We start from the raw sequence: 21385 nt of genomic DNA on the forward strand, positions 1-21385 counted from the left end.
AATGGGTTATCTCACATGTGCTCAATAACTCTGGTGTAGCCGATAGACTTTCAACCCAATTAATCAGCCAACCAGAGGGGAACAAGGGTATATGTACCAAGAGTTGTGCACCTCTCATTGTGTATGCTTCGAGAGTTTACAATAATTCTTATTTCATGGATTAAATTATCCTTGGCTAGTGAAGTATAGGTCAAATGCAACATTAGTGACCCTTCGTGTAGTTGATAGGTTTTAATCCCAATAAGCCATAAAAAGGAAAATAAAACAGTGTAAATTTTTACACAGCCTCTGCTAAACAGACTATACCGCGTCTAGACATTAAAATCGTGCAAATTGACCTATATTGTTTTCTACTCCACAGAATTTAAATCAGTTTCTCTCTTAAGGGTGTGAGGTACCTTAATGCTGGTATACCTGGAGAGGGTTTCGGGGGTCAACGCCCCCGCGGCCCAGTCTGTGACCAGACCTCATGGTGGATCAGGGCCTGATCAACCAGGCTGTTATTGTTGGACGCACGCAACCCGACATACGAACCACAGCCCGGCTGGTCAAGTACTGACTTTAGATGCCTATCCAGTACCTGGATAGACATACTTGTCTCTTCTCGTGCTAGTGGCACCCCTGCTTTTCATTGGGGGGATGTTGCATCGTCTGCCGAGTCTTTTGTTTTCATAGGGAGTGATTTTCATGTGCAAATTTGGTACTAATCCCACTAGGATTTTCCAAGTGATTATAATCATGTATCTCTCCCGCCTGCATTCTAGGGAGTACAGGTTGAAAAACTTCAAGCTTTCCCAGTAATTGAGGGCTTTTGATCATAGGAATAGACCCTACCTTTCCACGGATTAAACCTGATTACTCCCTCACCCGTTTCACTCCACAAGTGCTGTGTGACATTTAGAAATAATAATAATAATAATAATAATCATTGCCCCTAGCAGAAACATGCGAGGGTCATTGAATATATCGTTCGTGAGGTCAGAACATACAGGAAAAGAATGAAATAGATGGAGACCATGCTTGAGGCTCACTGGTGTGCCCGGCATTAGAAGAAACAGGGAATGCAGTCCAACAAGCTGCCTGACGTTATGAGGCATCTGTAGCTGAGTGGTTTTAGACGTTGGGTCGGCAGGTAGCTACACTCGCTTTTTCGCGATATATATATATATATATATATATATATATATATATATATATATATATATATATATATATATATATATATATATATATATATATCTATATATATATATATATATATATATATGTATATATATATATATAGATATATAGATATATATATATATATATATATATATATATATATATATATATATATATATATAAGCATACTCCACCAATATTCAAAACTCTAAACTTACTCACCGTATAACACATCCGTACTTATTATTATGTGCCTACTACATACATAGAATACTCAACTCAGATATAAACCCTCCCCTCAAACTCCTCCTTACCAACCTCAACAGAATACATGATCATAACACAAGACACAGATCACTCATTGATGTTCCCCGTGTCCATCTCACACTATGTAAAAACTCAAAGCACATAAACGGCCCAAAAATCTGGAATTCATTACCTGTGAATACAAAAGAAACACTGTCCGTTTATCAATTCAAGACTCTTCTTAAAAACCATTTACTCACCCACTACTAAATAAATATTGAATAACTGTATTTCATAAATGTATAACCTGTTTTTTAATTACATTACCCAATAAAATAATCCTTTCTCTTGACTGCACAGTAACTCATCTAATGACCACATGACCTGTTTCTGCACTACAAATCATTGATTTTATTTTATTTTATCTGATTAATGAATTGTATAACTTCATATAGTATACTGATCATTTCGTTATATTATGCATTGTAATACTACAAATTTGTACATCTATAATGCTTCTTAATTGAAATGTTCAAATTTCATAGTTTAAAATACTCATCTGTACTTCATGTTGTAATTTGTTTACTGTAATTTTTACCACTGAATATATCGATGCTTAGTTAATCTTAAGTTAATTTTAAGCCTGTCCATAATGCTCTGCATACAAGAGGCTTTTGGCATGTACACTCAACTACTATAATTCCTTAAACAACTGTCTATCATGTCCAAATAAAAATTATTATTATTATTATTATTATTATTATTATTATTATTATTATTATTATTATTATTATTATTATTATACATAGCACACGCATATATATGCATATAAACATGAATACTTATGCACACATACATACACGCATACTTATATATACATATATGAGTATATATACATATACACAAGTGTACATATGTACATGCAACCAGGTAATATTACGATACGCTCCATGACCCCTCCGGGCTTAGCTCTTCCCTACGATACAGCCACTGCTGGTAATTTATCTATTTTCCAGGTAGCCCAGAGATAAGCTCCGAGGTAACTCCTACACAGAAATTATGCAAAAATCTTACAGAGGTTATGCAAATTAAGGTATTTTGTTTTTTTACTGAACCCTTCAAGGTGCGGGTACAGAAGGGCTTTTGATAAAATTATTTCGAGGTATCCTTCTCTTCACTGGATCAAACATACGGCTCTGGCCTTACTCTATGAAAATAATAATAATGTTACACAAATTTTAGGAAGACTGTTCCGTAGATCAATCCTGATTGACCATTACAGGTTTTGCGATTCCCAATAATAATAATAATAATAATAATAATAATAATAATAATAATAATAATAATAATAATAATAATAATAAAGGTATGTGCTACTGTTGTGGATCGCATTGCTGTGGATCACATGTCGACTATTGTGGGGTCATATGTCGACTATTGTGGGGTCATATGTCGACTATTGTGGGGTCATATGTCGATTATTGTGGGGTCATATGTCGACTATTGTGGGGTCATATGTCGACTATTGTGGGGTCATATGTCGACTATTGTGGGGTCATATGTTGACTATTGTGGGGTCATATGTCGACTATTGTGGGGTCATATGTCGACTATTGTGGGGTCACATGTCGACTATTGTGGGGTCATATGTCGACTATTGTGGGATCACATGTCGACTATTGTGGGGTCATATGTCGACTATTGTGGGGTCATATGTCGACTATTGTGGGACCACATGTTGACTATTGTGGGATCACATGTCGACTATTGTGGGGTCATATGTCGACTATTGTGGGGTCATATGTCGATTATTGTGGGGTCACATGTCGACTATTGTGGGATCACATGTCGACTATTGTGGGATCACATGTCGACTATTGTGGGATCACATGTCGACTACTGTGGGATCACATGTCGACTATTGTGGGATCACATGTCGACTATTGTGGGATCACATGTCGACTATTGTGGGATCACATGTCGACTATTTTGGGATCACATGTAGACTGTTGCGGGTCGTAAGTCGATTATTATGGGATCCTTCGTTTGTCAGTACGCAAAGATCAGATATTAAGCCACCTATCCTTACGAGTATAAGAATTATACTGGGTTACTAACCCTCTGGGTTAATAACCAGAAAATATCTCTTAATCTTTCTTAAGGCAGCTGTAAAATTTCTAAAAATTAAAGTAGTTGACCATAAAACAATAAAAATGATCCATTTTCTATAATATTCACTATAACTCGTTTTCCTTTATTTTCTTTGAAACATTACTAAGTAGGTTTGTTTAGGGGTGAATTACAACTGGAAATAGTTAATGCTGCAGATAGATTAAGGCAGCTAAATTTCAATCAAATTTACAAATTGCTCACACTCAATGTCCTGAATATCTTTCTGCAAATTTTCTCCAGGCTAGGAACCTAAGTTAGTATGGTCCTAGGGGAAGTGATTTCACTTTTGATATATCGAATTTAACTGTTTACCTGCATTAGCTGAGATGACTATTGTTAGTAGCCTTAATAGAGTATCCTCTATCACCTACTTATCCTCTATCCCCAATGGAAATAAGTCACTCTGTGACTTTTTTGGGTTATCCTAGGTTCTCTACACATATGCTGCTATGTATGATAATTCTATGTAACTGTATTTGTGTATACCTGAATAAACTTACTTACTTACATACTTACTTAAGACAGTTTTGTAGTAGGTACCGTAAGTGGCCGAGCCTCAAACACCTACTACACAACAATACAAGAGTGGAATGGGTTGCCTGATCATGTCAAGGCCAGTGTAAGTATAAATCAGTTTAGGAAACTAGCTAAGAGGTAGCTAATGAATGAAGCTACAGAAAGAGAGGCAAGTGATTTCCTGTATAGTTAACATTCGTGTAACTCTTATATTAGACTGATTTTTCTTTGTTAATGTTCATGCCATTCATTTTCTTGTGTTTGCTTTACTCATTTTATTTTGCTATTATTGTTAATAATCATGAATGATTTTTTACTGCAATAGAATAATAGCTAAATATTACATGGACCCAAATAGAAGTTTGTTTGACTTTTCCGCATTAACCTAGATAATTTTACTATGTAAAATAATTGTAATCATCCCACAGTTGCATAACTGGAGCTACATAAACTAATATGAGAAAATCAGAAGCGCCCTGAAATGTTTGCAGAATTAAAATAGCCTCATGTTAATAACGCACAATGTTACGATAACTATAGAAATTAAAAAAAATCGCTCGTCAGTTGGCTAATTGTATTTAAAGCTTATCGAATACGCATAGGTCATTAAGACAACACATCACTGCTCACCACCGGTAAAGAACACTAATCCTTCAAAGAGGGAGAGAAGTCAAGTCTTATTGAGAGAACACACCTCTCGGTGCGACACAGAGTGCAATACTCACAGCAAGAGGCATTCTTGAGCTTACCCATTCTTGGGCTTAATGCCCAAAGCTGGGGTGTGGCTCCAAAAGGATCCTGAAGTGCTTGCTGCCTCTGCACCTCCTGACATCGTCTGCTGCTATGCAGCTGCCACACCCTTTGAGCCCAGTGCGTGCGGGGTTTGTGGCAGCCCAAGATGCCTAGCGTCTCCCTCCGAGCCCCGTGGGGGCGAGGAATAGGGCTAGGCCTGAGGACAGCTGGTCCTAGAAGACGAGAAGGTACTTGTATCTCCTCCCACGGCAGGCATTGGTCTGAGACACTCCCACGACATGGAGCCAAGGCCGGGGCACCTCTTGGAAAAGGCCCGGGCAGGGCAATTATACCGGCGAACCTAGAACAGCAACAATCTCGGTGCGTGTAACCTGTTCACAACCAGTCAAGAATGCCTTAATATCTTAAATGGGGTTGAAAGTAAATTCATAGCATATATACTGAGAGGCATACACCTATCGGAGTACGTGTATTGTATCCTGTGTTTGTTCTTTATGCGTCCTATGAAATAACAGTTGTCTGCAGTTTCTTCAAGGATGTGGTCGAATATCACAAGTGTGAAAGCTGATCTCTTAATGGTAAGGTCAATATAGCATATCAAACTGCTGCTTTCTCATTCAGGAAATAACTTGGTAAAATTATTTTTTTCTGTGTAGTTACATTATATTGTAATTTTTTCTTAAGGAGGAGGGGGCAACTCATGTTTTTTTAAAGTGACGATCTTCTTGGACATACAAGCCAAGTGTAAATTAATGATACAGTAACTCTAGGTATAGGCTGACCTAGGATAGGTTGGGTATGATTAAGATAATTTACGTTAATTTTAGTGTGGTGAGGTAAGTGATAACACCCCCACCACCACCTCTGGCTTTATCAGCAACCCTGGCCAGTAGCTCAGTGATCTTACTCACCCAGGGCTGGTAAGACACTACTCCCTCCCTCCCTTCAGTAAGGTAATCTCTAGGCCATACGTGAGTACCTTTTTTCCTGTGTGCACCATTTTATTTATGGATTTCAAGAATTCGAACTGAAATTCACTAAAAAAAAGGCAGGAAATTTAGTTAATTTATCACCACTAATATATAAAATAGCAGCTCATGTGCTGTCACCCACCATTGCAACATTGTTCAATAAATCATTAGAAACCAAAACTTATCCAGTAATGCTTAAGGAAGAGAAGCTTTCGATACACAACATCTTAAACTAAAACATTATGGTATCAAATGGTTCCAGTTTATATGTAGCAAAATCTCTCAGAAACATTTTAGCCTGTTTGAATTTCTTATTGTGTTGTTCCAGTGGATTTACTAACAGATACGTTATACTAAGAAATCTAAGATTAGCTGCCTTGTAGGTAAATGAGTAGGGAAGGTTTTGTGTTTGTTTATATCTTAGTCTTAGGCTGGTATAGTTAGATATTTTAGAGATCACAGTCATTCAAGTCTCGTCATATAGTTATGAATGAAATATGATGATGTATCTTCAGATCACAAATATCTTATCATTGATAACTTAAAACAGTAGATCCAGTCATAATTACAGTGTTATCATACAGTTGTAATTTTTCTAGTTGATGCAAAGTGTAGATAAACTCTCAAGATTTGAGATATCATATCATCAGCAGTGGAGAGATTTGTAATTTTGATTTGAACGTCTCTAAAAGTTTGGAATTTTTTAAGTTTCTCTTCACACACATTACATTTCATTTGATTACCATCTCTATACATACTGAGCTGCCAAAAATACTTATACCTTATCTAGGAGTGACATCTTACAGGCCTCACATCTTGCTGTTTTCTCCATAAGTATGTCCACTATGATGGACGTGGATTTCCTAGATCCCTTCTGCAGTATTCGACTTCCTTCAAACCAGTTTCCTCTCTCAAAGGGAGATAGGTTCCTTAACGCCGATAGGAGGCTCTTGCTCCAAGGAAGTGCACCTTCCCTTCCCTTCCTTGGATTAAACATGAATCCATGATCCATGCGGGTTTAGCGCTCCCATTTGAATGTAATAATAATAATAATTCGAACATGTTTGCTAGTTGCTTTCTATGATTATTTTCAATTTGCATTCTACAAACCAAAAGCATATACGACATCCTTTTTACTTAACTCTAGTGTAATAAGGTATCAACTTCATTATGATTACGGTAGCCTATATGAGAGAAAATTCACAAATGTTTGACTTGAATCACTTCGTTAATAATTATTACATATCTGGCTGCACACACGAGTATGTTACGCTCAGATATTTAAAACAAGTAATGCGGATAGGGAAGACAGTTAAGATGTCTGTAGTTGTAACTTCTGTAACCTTGAGAATAAATAAGCATGACGAGCAATTTGGTATTATTATCAGGCTGATTCATTACAACGATATTTCCTGCCCTTCCACTGTTGAAATTGAGATGTTTATTTCTCTGTAAAGATTACAATGTGTGGTTCACATATTATAAAATATTAATTACAAAGAAGACCACTAGCATGCCTAGACATTTCGGGCGTTTTCGGGCATTAGTTAAGAGAACCAGTATTGAAGATAGTTTTGTGACCTAAATTCTTGACAAAACAGTTGAAGAATGAGACACTTTTGCAACATTCGGGAATCTTTACTGAGGAAATGTCCCGCCAGCCAGTGGCTTCTTCAGTCCAATACAAAGAACGGAGAAGGATAAAGAGGAGTTTGAGGTAATCACTCCTTAAGCCTGCAGTCGATGTGTTCAGTCCATCAGTCTTGTAAAAAGTACTTTTCTGAAGATTGAAGGACTGAACGCATTGACTCCAAGCTGAGGTACATATTACCTCAAACTCCTCATCTTTCTCCGTTCTTCTCTGTACTGGACTGAGGAAGCCACTGGCTGGCGAAATGTTTCCTCAGTAAAGATTCCCAGATGTTGCACAAGTGTCTCATTCTTCAAGATGGTTATGCTCTCATTTTCATATATCCTGTTGTACGACTTATGGTATCATCAACATAATTTTTAGCTGGAGATAAATGGAATGAAATACCGACACGATGGGAAAAGTAGACACATGCAGTATAATGCGATTCTTTATTGACTACGTTTCCCCCACACAGTGGGATTTATCAAGTCAGCCTTGATAAAGCCCACTGGGTGGGCGAAACGTACTCAATAAAAGATCGCATTATACTGTATTTGTGTCTGTTTTTCCATGACTTGTAGCTGTGTTCAGGTGAAATAGGTAAAGTTTTTGGAAGTGCATAGATTAATATATTAATTGCATATGGCGATGGGCATCTCCCTATGGTATACCTACGGATATTCCTATAATTTCAACTGAAACCTAAGTAGGTGATAGAGGATACTCTATTAAGGCTACTAACAATAGTCATCTCAGCTAATGCAAGTAAACAGTTAAATTCGATATATCAAAAGTGAAGATAAAATCGTAATTATACAATGTTGTATACTCTACTTATGAAACTTTACTGAATATGAAGCAAAATACGTTTTGATGTATGATTCGAAAGATTAATGTCATTCATTTAAAGGTTTTTACAGTACATACCGTACACAACTAGGCAATAAGACTGCAAAACCTGAAGGTAATTTGTAATTAATAAGTCTTGGAATTAAATAGGACATATTCAGTGCGACTATGGATATACACTGCTGACAAATTATTGTTAAAAAAAAGCTAACAGTGGAATATCGAAGGTATGTCTTAATATTAAAACTGGAGGATTTTGCATCGTTTTATTCCCTTCATCTGTAAGCATATTGTGAATGCTGGTAACTTCATCATCATAGGTTTTTTATATATCATTGATTCAAATTATTAATAAAGTTGCTTTGATCGTTTGGGAGAAGAATAATATTCTTCCTTTTGTAATTGGCGCCGTAATTTCTGAAATTTTGGTGAAAGATTGACGATAGAAGATCTTGGAGTTCGATCGGATAATTGTCAGTCGATATGTGATGCATTCAATCTTATATATGGATTTAATATGTTGTCATATGAATGAGGGAACCCAATCATGCCTACTATTCTCTTGTATTCAAATGCCCTTTTAAAAGAGGAACAAAACTAGTTTTATTGGCGTTTAACCATACCACGGGCGGGGATAGAACTCGCGATCAGAGAGTCTCAAAACTCCAGACTTTCGCGTTAGCCACAGGACAATAGTCATCTCAGCTAATGCAGGTAAACAGTTAAATTCGATATATCAGTGGCTAACGCGACGGTCTGGAGTTTTGAGACTCTGATCGCGGGTTCTATCCCCGCCCGTGGTATGGTTTGTTTGCAATCGTGTCATTACGATTTCGTGAGTCCTATTGGCGTTTGTTATCAGGCTTTCAGACTATTATGTCCTATATAATAGTCTCAAGAAAAATGGTTCATTATTAATGTGATCCTTAAATTGGAGAATATATATTACGAAATATAGATATTCCTTAATATTTAATTATTACTGTATAACGCATAACTGTGTGAAGAAAGGTCTGTTAACATAACATAGTAACTTAGTAACTGCTAGATTTCATGTTATACGCTACATATCCAAGCAAGTTCGGGATGATTTGTGTTCTGCATTATTCACTCTTAGAAACAAATTACATACGGTACATATTTCTGGTAATATTAATATAGTATAGGTCTAGTAACCATTTCGTAGGTGATGCAGTGTCCATGAGGTGTTCTTGCTATCTTCCGTACAAGTTTTTTTTTACTTCATATCCCTTGCTTGCACATTTTCAAAGCTGTGAATGACTTATGTTGCAGTTTATTAAAGAGATCGTGTACCCCCAGTGCAGCACAACAGCGTACCATAGACTCACTTCAAACTCTACCCTCAGGATCAACATCATCATGGATGTAAAGCTGATTCTCTTGGTACAAGCAGTCGCCGTTGTCCTCTTTGCCGGTAAGTTAAATTTATATAATTTATCTTATCTATATTCTTATGTGGACTCTTAGTTATCTTCCTAATCTGCATTTCTGATGAAAAGTCATCGGGGTGCCGGAGGGACGGCTGACTCGTACTAGAAAAAAATGTTCCTACCACAAATGTGTTATTAAAGTAATAAGAATGAGCAATGGAACGCTCTGGCTTATAAATGGCTCTAACGTCACCCTGTAAGTAATATGTGATATTAAAATTGTGTGACAACTCAGAAACTCATACGTGCGTTTATTGCTAATGTTAAATGGTAGACAGTCGTGAATGTGCCTACTGTCAGTATGCGGCGCCCCAGTGAAGTAGAAGCGTGAAAAGTAGAAACAGTAAATAGTCAGGTTATGGGACATTTTTGGTTTTGACTCACCATAGAAGAGACAGTAGCACTTCCAGACACACATATAAAGCACTTCCACTGATCCTTCTGTAACTAACTGAAGCAAGAGACGTGTCACTACTCTGACAGCAGATGTTCACACGGATACTCAAACAAGGGGAAGAGTGAAAAGCTCCTGGTGCAACCCTTACCCTGTTCGGATCAAACCCAGTTAGCTCACAATCTCCAGGTGCTCTATGGCCCTTGTTAATAATATTGCTCTGAAGCCGTGATTCTTACATGTAACAGACCCCAAGTTGTAACCGGCCAACCACTCAGAGCTGACAGTATGATGATTTTTCAACAAGCCTTCTGTGACAAGGTTGTTTGAGCGTCATTACTTGTTGCTGTCTTGTCTCATCCCACAGCCCCAGAAGAATTCGTGGTACATCTGTTGTAATCCCCCTCAAAGCTACATAGTCCATAAATCGAAGAGGAATAAAAATCATTCTATTTGTAAGCTCTCTGGCTCAGACCCCTCAAGGAAGGTTCCTTGATGTTGGTGAGGGGCTCTTGATTTAGGGAATTGGATCTGTGCTCCAGTTCCCCAAATTAAGCCTGAATGCCTTCCACATCCCCCCCCCAGGTGCTGTATAATCCTCCGGGTTTAGCGCTTCCCCCTTGATTATAATAATAATCTGGCTCAGAGATTACAGTGCTATGTCTGCTACACGCATGGACTGTGGTTCGAGTCCCCTTCCATCCTTCTGTTTATTCATTGAAAATCGTTTTTTACGACTTATCTTCAGGTCGGCACGCTGCTGGCCAGACAGCGATTGAAAGAATAACGGCGAATGTTTCCTCTTTCTTTGGGGTCACCTCAGTGGGAAACGGCCGATGTATTAAAAAGTAGAATGAAAGCTTAAAAATACTCTGCCTCTGCAGTTTGTAAAAGGTTCACATAGAAAAGTAGCAAATTACTTATTTTGGCACATGAAAACACTAAATATGATATTGCCTTATAGTTATCGTTAAAATCCTCTCTTCACTTCATTACTGCATATGAAAGGCGTATTGGTGACAATAATGAAGAAGACAGGGGCGTCTTCATCACTCATCTTTTCTCTCTCTCTTGGCCCACCACAGATGTGACAGAAGCCGAGTGCAAGTCTGGCCAAATAGAATGTAGAACTGGAGGAAAGTGCATCAGTTTGGGTTCGGTATGCAGATCCAACACTGTCTGTGAAGATGACTCGGACAAGGACCCTGAGATATGTCGGGTAACTAGCTTATACCAAGATTGTTGTTTATTATGCAAGACAAAGTTAAAGAGAAAATGACAGAAATCGCACTTCTTTTTTGTCTGATTGAAGTGGTGGCTGAAAAATGTAGTTTTGGTTAAATGAGTAACTTTCCTATAAAAAGATATGTTTAAAATTTCCATTTATGTTAGGTTTTTGAATTATTCACTGTGTTGAAGCATGTGTCAGATAAGTCCCATATATATATATATATATGTCGTGCCGAATATGTAAAACTGGTCAATTAGCAAGAAATCATTTAAAATTAAGTCCTTTCCGAAATTTTCTCTTATACGCTTAAAGATATATTTTTTTCATTAATGTTAATGTAAAAAATTTTAATTTTCCTCCAAAAGAATCTTAGAAAACTTACCTAACCTTATTATAAGAAGAACAATTTATTTTAGCCTAACCCAACTAAATATATTTTAGATTTGTTTACAATAATTTAATACTAAACAAACACAGTTAAATATGTTTTTTTCCTTATGTTCAGAATGATTTTGTCGAAATTACTGCTTACACAAATTTTCGCTTGTCCTATCTGGCAAGATGACCGTTGCTATTTAAGCCAAGATCGCAAGTTCTGCCTATTCGGCACGACATATATATATATATATATATATATATATATATATATATATATATATATATATATATATATATATATATATATATGTATATATATATATATATATATATATATATATATATATATATATATATATATATATATTTACTTATTTCTTTGTGCAGTTCTGGACATTCGATCGAAATCATTGTGGCGACTGGAGATTTAATTGTGGTGGAAGGTGTTACTACATTCACGACATCTGCAGCTTGACAGGTTGTGAGGATGTGCTGGACCCCAGGGTGTGCAAGGTAAGACTTTACTTTTCACTTATATTTTTCAGTTAAAGCTTTGCTTTTATTTACCTGTTGCCAACCATTTCCATTGATTCTGTCAGGTGCTTGTGGCATTTAGTTTATCAGAAGAAATACGAAGAATGGTTCTAACTCTGTTCTTAGTCATCAGATGAACCACAGGTACACAGCAAATATGCGCTGGTAGAAGTTACTTATTCTGACCTGGAGAGGGTCTGTGACCAGGACCTGATCAAGACTTACTATCTTTGGCTTTTTAACAGAAGCTAACCTATTGCACCATGATTTCAATTATACACTGGCACTAACCCCCCCCCCCCCACTAACCCTGCTCACAGCGTTGTATGACATACGGCTTGAGCGCTTTATTATTATAATTATTTTTATTATTATTATTATTAATATCAATGTTATATTTCACAGCTTGTCAAGTCCCGAAAACTCTCCCTTGAGCCAGAGGGGATGCAGTTAGGTGAGTATTAGCATTCTCTTTAGCTTCGTGTATATATAAATATATAAACCAAAGAAACAGGACAAGTGTTTCCTGATGCGGGTCTTAGTTATGTAATATATATATACATACATATATATATATATATATATATATATATATATATATATATATATATATATATATATATATATATATATATATATATATATGCAGAACAACCACTAGGAAAAAATAGTGAACTTCGAAGTGTTTTCGTGATCATTCACATTATCAAGGAACTATGTGAGAAATCACGAAAGCGCTTGGAAGTTCACTATTCTTTTCACAGTGGGTGTTCTGCATAATGTGATATCACCTGTTTACTGTGATCTTATTGTGTATATATGTATATGTGAGTGTGTGTGTGTGTGTGTGTGTGTGTGTGTGTGTGTGTGTGTGTGTGTGTGTAGTTGTACTCACCTAGTTGAGGTTGCAGGGGTCGAGTCCGAGCTCCTGGCACCGCCTCTTCACTGGTCGCTACTAGGTCACTCTCCCTGAACCGTGAGCTTTATCATACCTCTGCTTAAAGCTATGTATGGATCCTGCCTCCACTACATCGCTTCCCAAACTATTCCACTTCCTGACTACTCTGTGGCTGAAGAAATACTTCCTAACATCCCTGTGATTCATCTGTGTCTTCAACTTCCAACTGTGTCCCCTTGTTACTGTGTCCAATCTCTGGAACATCCTGTCTTTGTCCGCCTTCTCAATTCCTCTCAGTATTTTGTATGTCATTATCATGTCCTCCCTATCTCTTCTGTCCTCCAGTGTCGTCAGGTTGATTTCCCTTAACCTCTCCTCGTAGGACATACCTCTTAGCTCTGGGACTAGTCTTGTTGCAAACCTTTGCACTTTCTCTAGTTTCTTTACGTGATTGGCTAGGTGTGGGTTCCAAACTGGTGCCACATACTCCAATATGGGCCTAACGTACACGGTGTACAGGGTCCTGAACGATTCCTTATTAAGATGTCGGAATGCTGTTCTGAGGTTTGCTAGGCACCCATGTGCTGCAGCCGTTATTTGGTTGATGTGCGCTTCAAGAGATGTGCCTGGTGTTATACTCACCCCAAGATCTTTTTCCTTGAGTGAGGTTTGTAGTCTCTGGCAACCTTGACTGTACTCCGTCTGCGGTCTTCTTTGCCCTTCCCCAATCTTCATGACTTTGCACTTGGTGGAATTGAACTCCAGGAGCCAATTGCTGGACCAGGTCTGCAGCCTGTCCAGATCCCTTTGTATTTCTGCCTGGTCTTCGATCGAGTGAATTCTTCTCATCAACTTCACGTCATCTGCAAACAGGGACACCTCGGAGTTTATTCCTTCCGTCATGTCGTTCACAAATACCAGAAACAGCACTGGTCCTAGGACTGACCCCTGTGGGACCCCGCTGGTCACAGGTGCTCACTCTGACACCTCGCCACGTACCATGACTCGCTGCTGTCTTCCTGACAAGTATTCCCTGACCCATTGTAGTGCCTTCCCTGTTATCCTTGCTTGGTCCTCCGGTTTTTGCACTAATCTCTTGTGTGGAACTGTGTCAAACGCCTTCTTGCAGTTCAAGAAAATGCAATCCACCCACCTCTCTCTCTCTTGTCTTACTGCTGTCACCATGTCATAGAACTGCAGTAGGTTTGTGACACAGGATTTCCCGTCCCTGAAACCATGTTGGCTGCTGTTGATGAGATCATTCGTTTCTTGGTGTTCCAGCACTCTTCTCCTGATAATCTTCTCCATGACTTTGCATACTATACATGTCAGTGACACTGGTCTGTAGTTTAGTGCTTCATGTCTGTCTCCTTTTTTAAAGATTGGGACTACATTTGCTGTCTTCCATGCCTCAGGCAATCTCCCTGTTTCGATACATGTATTGAATATTATTGTTAGGGGTACACATAGCGCCTCTGCTCCCTCTCTCAGGACCCATGGGGAGATGTTATCTGGCCCCATGTCCCCATGGCCCCATGGCCCCATGGCCCCATTGTGTGTGTGTGTGTGTACTTATCAGGTTTACTGCTTTGTCTCTTATTTCTTTTTTGTAACGGGTATGTCATGATTTGATTTATTATTCTTTTGTCATCGAAGTATGGTGCGTCTTACCCTAAAGACTAACCATACGCACCGGTTTTCTGTCTGTTTGTATGCATTATTGCCAATTATGGTGTCCGTGTGTATGATATACATAGTAAACATGAATGTCAGTATGCATGCTTTTATATTTATCTCTGTCGGCTTTCTGCTTCACTAATACCCGTCTCCCTAAACCAAGCCATTTTTTGTTTTTAGCCAAGCAAAGGCTAGGTCCATTCAAGGCTGACAAACCTAGCAATTTGCCATGGTATCACATGAGCAGGCTCACACAGAGACTGGCATCGCTTGTTAGTTTAGGATTTACCAAAGGTCCAGGCTTGAAGAATAGTTCGACAGAAATCTGGTTCTTTATTAAATGTGACAGAAATATTGAGAAATTCTGCCCCCAGTGCCTGCTTCTATGATGTCTCACCCACTGGTATTGGGCTCCCTGGCATGGAACATTGACCCCTTCTGATACATACGCGGTTAGCGCTTATTTATAATAATAATAATAATAATAATAATAATAATAATAATAATAATAATAATAATGGTGTTAATGTTGCAGTTTAAAAACTGTAGTGTAAAGCACCCTTCTGGCAAGACAGTGATGGAAAGAATGATGGTGAAAGTTTTTCTTTTTCGGGCCTCCCTGCCTTGGTGGGAATCGGCCCGTGTGATAATAAAATAATAATAATAATAATAATAATAATAATAATAATAATAAATAAATGCAGTATACTTCATTAGCTGAAACGTGTTGCACTGTGTTGGCTTCACAATAAGAATTCTCAGCCGTTAACCTAGCTTTTTGAGTAGACATCTAAATCATACGCTTTCCTGCTGCATCGTAAATATGATATATCGAAGTGATTTTTGTGATGATGGTATATGACTAAATGTGCTCGATCACATTCTTCCATAAAATACATGTGGGCGAGCTTTTTCCAAAATAATTATCTATTTAACTACTGATTCTTTTTTTTTCTCCATGATATACTTTGTACAGAGAAAAATCGCAGTCAGCAGGGCTCGATCTCACTATAGGAAAACTGGCAAGGTTCCCTAGTGACGCTCTCTACCATTCGGCCACAATTGCTCTATAAGCTGGGCACCCTGGTTTACAAGGGGACTCACAGGTAAGGACCCACTAGGGGTAAGGGGTAAGTGGGGATAGTTGAAGAATAGATGGGAGAGAAGAAAGAATTACAACAAAGGAAAAAAGTCGGGGATAAACCCAACAGCAAGGGCATTGTAAGGCATTATGAACGACTTGTGCTTGTGCTCTTCGTCTCTCCCGTCAACAAGACTGGTCGGGAATATTCGGCAAAGATCTGAGTGTGGTGGCCCCCAAGCGATATAGAGCTGGGAAGAGACATGGCTTGTAAACCAGGCTGCCCAACTTAGAGGGCATTTGGCCGAGTGGTAGAGAGCGTCACTTGTGAACCTTGCCAGTTTCCCTGTAGTGGGATCGAGTCCTGCTGACTGGGATATTTCTCTGTACATACTCGCCTGTTTCTGCGTGGTGCATTGATACTTTGTACATAGAGAATAGGTACCTTGGAACTAATGTGTATTGACCTTTTTCTCTTTCTACAGACACAGATATGTTGACCTTACTAGATGCAGCCGTCAACACCACGCTAAGCAGAAAAGCAGAATGTCCCATGCTGTACACCCGAGTACATAAACTTTGCTTAGCCTTCTTCTCACCTGCTAAGGTCAGCCATCAAACGTTTAAAAAAAATAGCAACGTGAAAAAAGAAATATTCTTAAAAAACCATCTTTTCATATTCTCACAATCTTAATACAAATCAAAGGAGGTCCGAGAGGCATAGACTAGTATACAGATGATGCGTTACGTGGCAAAGGACTTAGTTTAGTTTAATATGTTTATTATGCACCCCATACCCATCCTGTGGGCGGTATTCAAAAGATTACAGAGGTACATAATGGGTCCAGGGACTGGATCCCAAAGTTATGATAGCTGAAATAGTTACAAAGGTAGATCTGGTTACAATCATGACAAGTTACAAAGGTATTTACAGATTACAGAGGTACATAATAAGTCCAGGGACTGGGCCCCCAAAGTTTTGATACCTGAACTAGGTACGAAGGTAATGAATCATGTACGTAAGTAAATTTACTTGCTTACGTTTATACATGGCTACAATCATGAGCAAATTACAGAGTAATGAGCAATTCACACGTCCACACCCGGTCACAACTGTAATGAGTTACTGGTATAAATATTAATTGTTGGGAAACACACACACACACACACACAAACACACACGAGTATACATGCATACACGAGTACAAGCACTCACACATATATGAGTACGCAAATACACATGCAAACACACACACACGCACACACATACACACGCACACACACATACACACGCACACACACACACACACACACACACACACACACACACACACACACACACACACACACACACACACACACACACACACACACACACACACACACACACACACACACACTGGATCTTGTGTTCACCCTGAGCAGTTCAGACATTGAGGACATCACTTACGAGAGGCCCCTTGGAGCTAGCGATCACGTGGTTCTGAGTTTTGATTATATAGTAGAGTTACAAGTGGAGAAGGTAACAGGAATTGAATGGGAAAAGCCAAACTACAAAAGGGGGGACTACACAGGTATGAGGAACTTCCTGCAGGAGGTTCAGTGGGACAGAGAACTGGTAGGAAAATCAGTAAACGAGATGATGGAATATGTAGCAACAAAGTGCAAGGAGGCAGAGGAAAGGTTTGTTCCCAAGGGAAACAGAAATAATAGGAAGACGAAAGCGAGTCCGTGGTTTACCCGAAGGTGTAGGGAGGCAAAAACTAAGTGCACCAGAGAATGGAAGAGGTACAGGATCCAAAGGACCCAGGAAAATAAGGAGATTAGTAGAAAAGCCAGAAACGAGTACGCACAGATAAGGAGAGAGGCCCAGCGACAGTACGAAAACGACATAGCATCGAAAGTCAAGTCTGACCCGAAACTGCTGTATAGCCACGTTAGAAGGAAGACAACAGTCAAAGACCAGGTGATAAGGCTGAGGAAAGAAGGTGGAGAACTCACAAGAAACGATCAAGAGGTATGTGAGGAGCTCAACATGAGATTTAATGAAGTATTTACAGTGGAGACAGGAAGGCCTCTGGGGTAACAGACCAGATGGGGACACCAGCAATGAATATACCAACAAGTGTTGGATGACATACATACAGATGAGGAGGAGGTGAAGAAACTGCTAAGGAACATCGATACCTCAAAGGCAATGGGACCAGACATCTCCCTGTGGGTCCTTAGAGAGGGAGCGGATGTGTTGTGTGTGCCACTTACCACAATCTTCAACACGTCCCTGGAAACTGGGCAACTACCTGAGGTATGGAAGACGGCAAATGTAGTTCCCATTTTTAAAAAAGGAAACAGAAAAGAGACATTAAACTATAGACCTTTTTCACTGACGTGTATAGTATGCAAAGTTACGGAGAAGATTATCAGGAGGAGAGTGGTGGAGCACCTGGAACGGAACAAGAGTATAAACGCCAACCAGCATGGATTCATGGAAGGAAAATCCTGTGTCACAAACCTTCTGGAGTTTTATGATAAAGTAACAGAAGTAAGACACGAGAGAGAGGGGTGGGTTGATTGCGTCTTCTTGGACTGCAAGAAGGCCTTTGACACAGTTCATCACAAGAGATTAGTGAAGAAGCTAGAGGATCAGGCGCATATAACAGGAAGGGCACTGCAGTGGATCAGAGAATACCTGACAGGGAGGCAACAACGAGTCATGGTAACTAATGATGTATCACAGTGGGCACCTGTGACGAGCGGGGTCCCACAGGGGTCGGTCCTAGGACCAGTGCTATTTTTGGTATATGTGAACGACATGATGGAAGGGTTAGATTCAGAAGTGTCCCTGTTCGCAGACGATGTGAAGTTAATGAGGAGAATTAAATCAGATGAGGACCGGGCAGAACTTCAAAGAGACCTGGACAGACTGGACACCTGGTCCAGCAACTGGCTTCCCGAATTTAATCCCGCCAAATGCAAAGTCATGAAGATAGGGAAAGGGCACAGAAGACCGCAGACAGAGTATAGGCTAGGTGGCCAAAGACTGCAAACCTCACTCAAGGGGAAAGATCTTGGAGTGAGTATAACACCGAGCATGTCTCCGGAAGCACACATCAACCAGGTAACTGCTGCAGCATATGGGCGCCTGGCAAACCTGAGAACAGCACTCCGATACCTTAATAAGGAATCGTTCAAGACACTGTACACCGTGTACGTCAGGCCCATACTGGAGTATGCAGCACCTGTTTGGAACCCACACTTGATAAAGCACGTCAAGAAACTAGAGAAAGTGCAAAAGTTTGCGACAAGGTTAGTTCCACAGTTAAGGGGAATGTCCTATGAAGAAAGGTTAAGGGAAATCGGCCTGACGACACTAGAGGACAGGAGGGTCAGGGGAGACATGATAACGACATATAAAATACTGCGCGGAATAGACAAGGTGGACAAAGACAGGATATTTCAGAGAGGGGACACAGAAACAAGAGGTCACAATTGGAAGTTGAAGACACAGATGAGTCAGAGAGATATTAGGAAGTATTTCTTCAGTCATAGAGTTGTCAGGCAGGGGAATAGCCTAGAAAGTGATGTAGTGGAGACAGGAACCATACATAGTTTTAAGACGAGGTTTGATAAAGCTCATGGAACGGGGAGAGAGAGGGCCCAGTAGCAACCGGTGAAGAGGCGGGGCCAGGAGCTAAGACTCGACCCCTGCAACCGCAAATAGGTGAGTACACACACAAACACACACGTGGTAATGCTTTATTTACAGTGAGCAAAGTCAAGGTATTTTTCCAGAAATGGTCTGTAATATACCACTGTGGATAAAATACTTTGCCATTTCTTGAACATTTCTGAATGAGTTGTCTCTAAATTCATTAATTTTATCGCACTCCAGTACATAATGACACAGGGTGTGACAATAGTCCAATTGGCAAAGCTTGCATTTCGTTTGGGCTACATCTGGTGGTGGTGATTTAACCTGCCAAAAATACTTGTAACCCAGACGGAGCCGGGCAGTAGTGACATCCAAGAATCTGGTTATTTTGTTGGATGCACCATAGACATGTGGCTCCTCCTGCATAATAGAATGATGATAGATGGACTGACTTGTGTCAGTCTCCCTGAGTCTTAAGTCAATAAAATTCAGTTGAAGTTCTTTTCGTATTATTGTTCTCAAACTGCTAACTTACAAGCCAAGATTGTAATCTACTCCCTCTTTTAAAGCATACAGCTTAGCCAATTTATCAGTTCTGTCATGCAAGGGACGACACATCACTCTGCATCAGTCTACCTACTTACTTGGAGGGTGTTCTGGGGGTCAGCGCCCCCGCTGCCCAGTCCTTGATCAGGCCTCCAGGTAGACCAGGGCCTGATCGACACAGTACTGCTGTGTATTAAAATCACTAGGATCTGATTTTAATATGAAAACTGCTAGACCTAAATATTCTGAATCAAGTTTAACATACAGCTATTTCTAGCTGAACTTTACTCATTTATTAAGCTACAATTTGCCCGGTTTTTAAATTTGTTTAATGGTGCTTTTCATTTATTTATTTTGCTTGCATTATACAATGAAATCTTTATTGAGGTTTTCATTAGTATTTTAAAGATTTATTTGTAGCTTTAGTTTCAACCCAAGTTGTTCTTTCTTGAAGCTCAGAACAATAAATAAAAGAAGCGCTTTATTTTTTAAAGACATTGTGTGAGTGTTTTATTGTAGGGAGGTCATGCACGGGGGGGGGGGATGTCCTGGTGATGGAGGGAGGTAGGGGGAGGCACCTTAATATGATCTTTCCTAGGCCCAAGCTAGGGCATCAAAAATGGTAGGACTACCACTGTTGCAAATTATAAATAAAATATCGTAATGGAGAGATGCAGTTTGTACACATAAGTAATTTTTCTTATAAAATAGCCGAAATTTTTAGAGTGATTTGCTTTTCCTATTTTTATTATTGTACTGCTGGAACTACCGATACTGCTGCTGCTTTTGCATTTAAAATAATTAACACTTATTTAAAGTTTTCAGTATAGTGTGAGTATAATACTGCTACTGTTCTTTTTTCCAAGCTGTCATGGCCCGAGGCAAAACAGTTTTGTCATTCCATCTATGGTGAACTGTTCTACTTCAAAAATTTGTCAACATTTGCCCATCTACTGACCTACATGAGGGAAGCACGTAAGCACAATTTACTTTTTTTCCTTGTTTATTGTTTTCATAACCCAATCTATTTTTATATTTAATGGTTCACAATACACTGACAAGTAATTTACTTTTATTGCTAAGAGCACAGATCAATCTCCCAGACCAAAGCATTCTTCTGATCTCAAGACTTCCTTCAAAATCTGCGATGCCACTCTTACAACACTGAATACTGCTTCATGACAAATGTTATTTATCTGATGACTGTGTATTATTTCTTGTTTTATGGCTGTGTATTAT

At 39.1% G+C, this 21385-nt stretch overlaps 1 protein-coding gene across 6 annotated transcripts in view; it reads left to right on the forward strand.

Moving 5' to 3' along the window:
* Positions 1 to 4981: 4981 nt before the first annotated feature.
* Positions 4982 to 21385, forward strand: part of LOC128696067 (uncharacterized) — a 24354-nt gene continuing 7950 nt past the window's right edge. Inside the window, exons 1-7 of one of the 6 annotated variants that reach the window (XM_053787086.2) lie at positions 4982 to 5211; positions 9672 to 9739; positions 11235 to 11368; positions 12146 to 12271; positions 12698 to 12746; positions 16434 to 16555; positions 21013 to 21121. In XM_053787086.2, the coding sequence (XP_053643061.2) occupies positions 4997 to 5211; positions 9672 to 9739; positions 11235 to 11368; positions 12146 to 12271; positions 12698 to 12746; positions 16434 to 16555; positions 21013 to 21121 (823 nt within the window). In that variant the 5' untranslated portion in view covers positions 4982 to 4996. Of the gene's footprint in view, positions 5212 to 5693; positions 5823 to 9597; positions 9740 to 11234; positions 11369 to 12145; positions 12272 to 12697; positions 12747 to 16433; positions 16556 to 21012; positions 21122 to 21385 lie in introns of those variants that run through there. The other 5 variants (XM_053787091.2, XM_053787089.2, XM_053787087.2 and 2 more) reach the window with 5 other exon arrangements.

The sequence above is a fragment of the Cherax quadricarinatus genome, chromosome 48 (genome assembly GCF_038502225.1).
Source record: "Cherax quadricarinatus isolate ZL_2023a chromosome 48, ASM3850222v1, whole genome shotgun sequence".
NCBI classification, from domain to species: Eukaryota; Metazoa; Arthropoda; class Malacostraca; order Decapoda; family Parastacidae; genus Cherax; species Cherax quadricarinatus.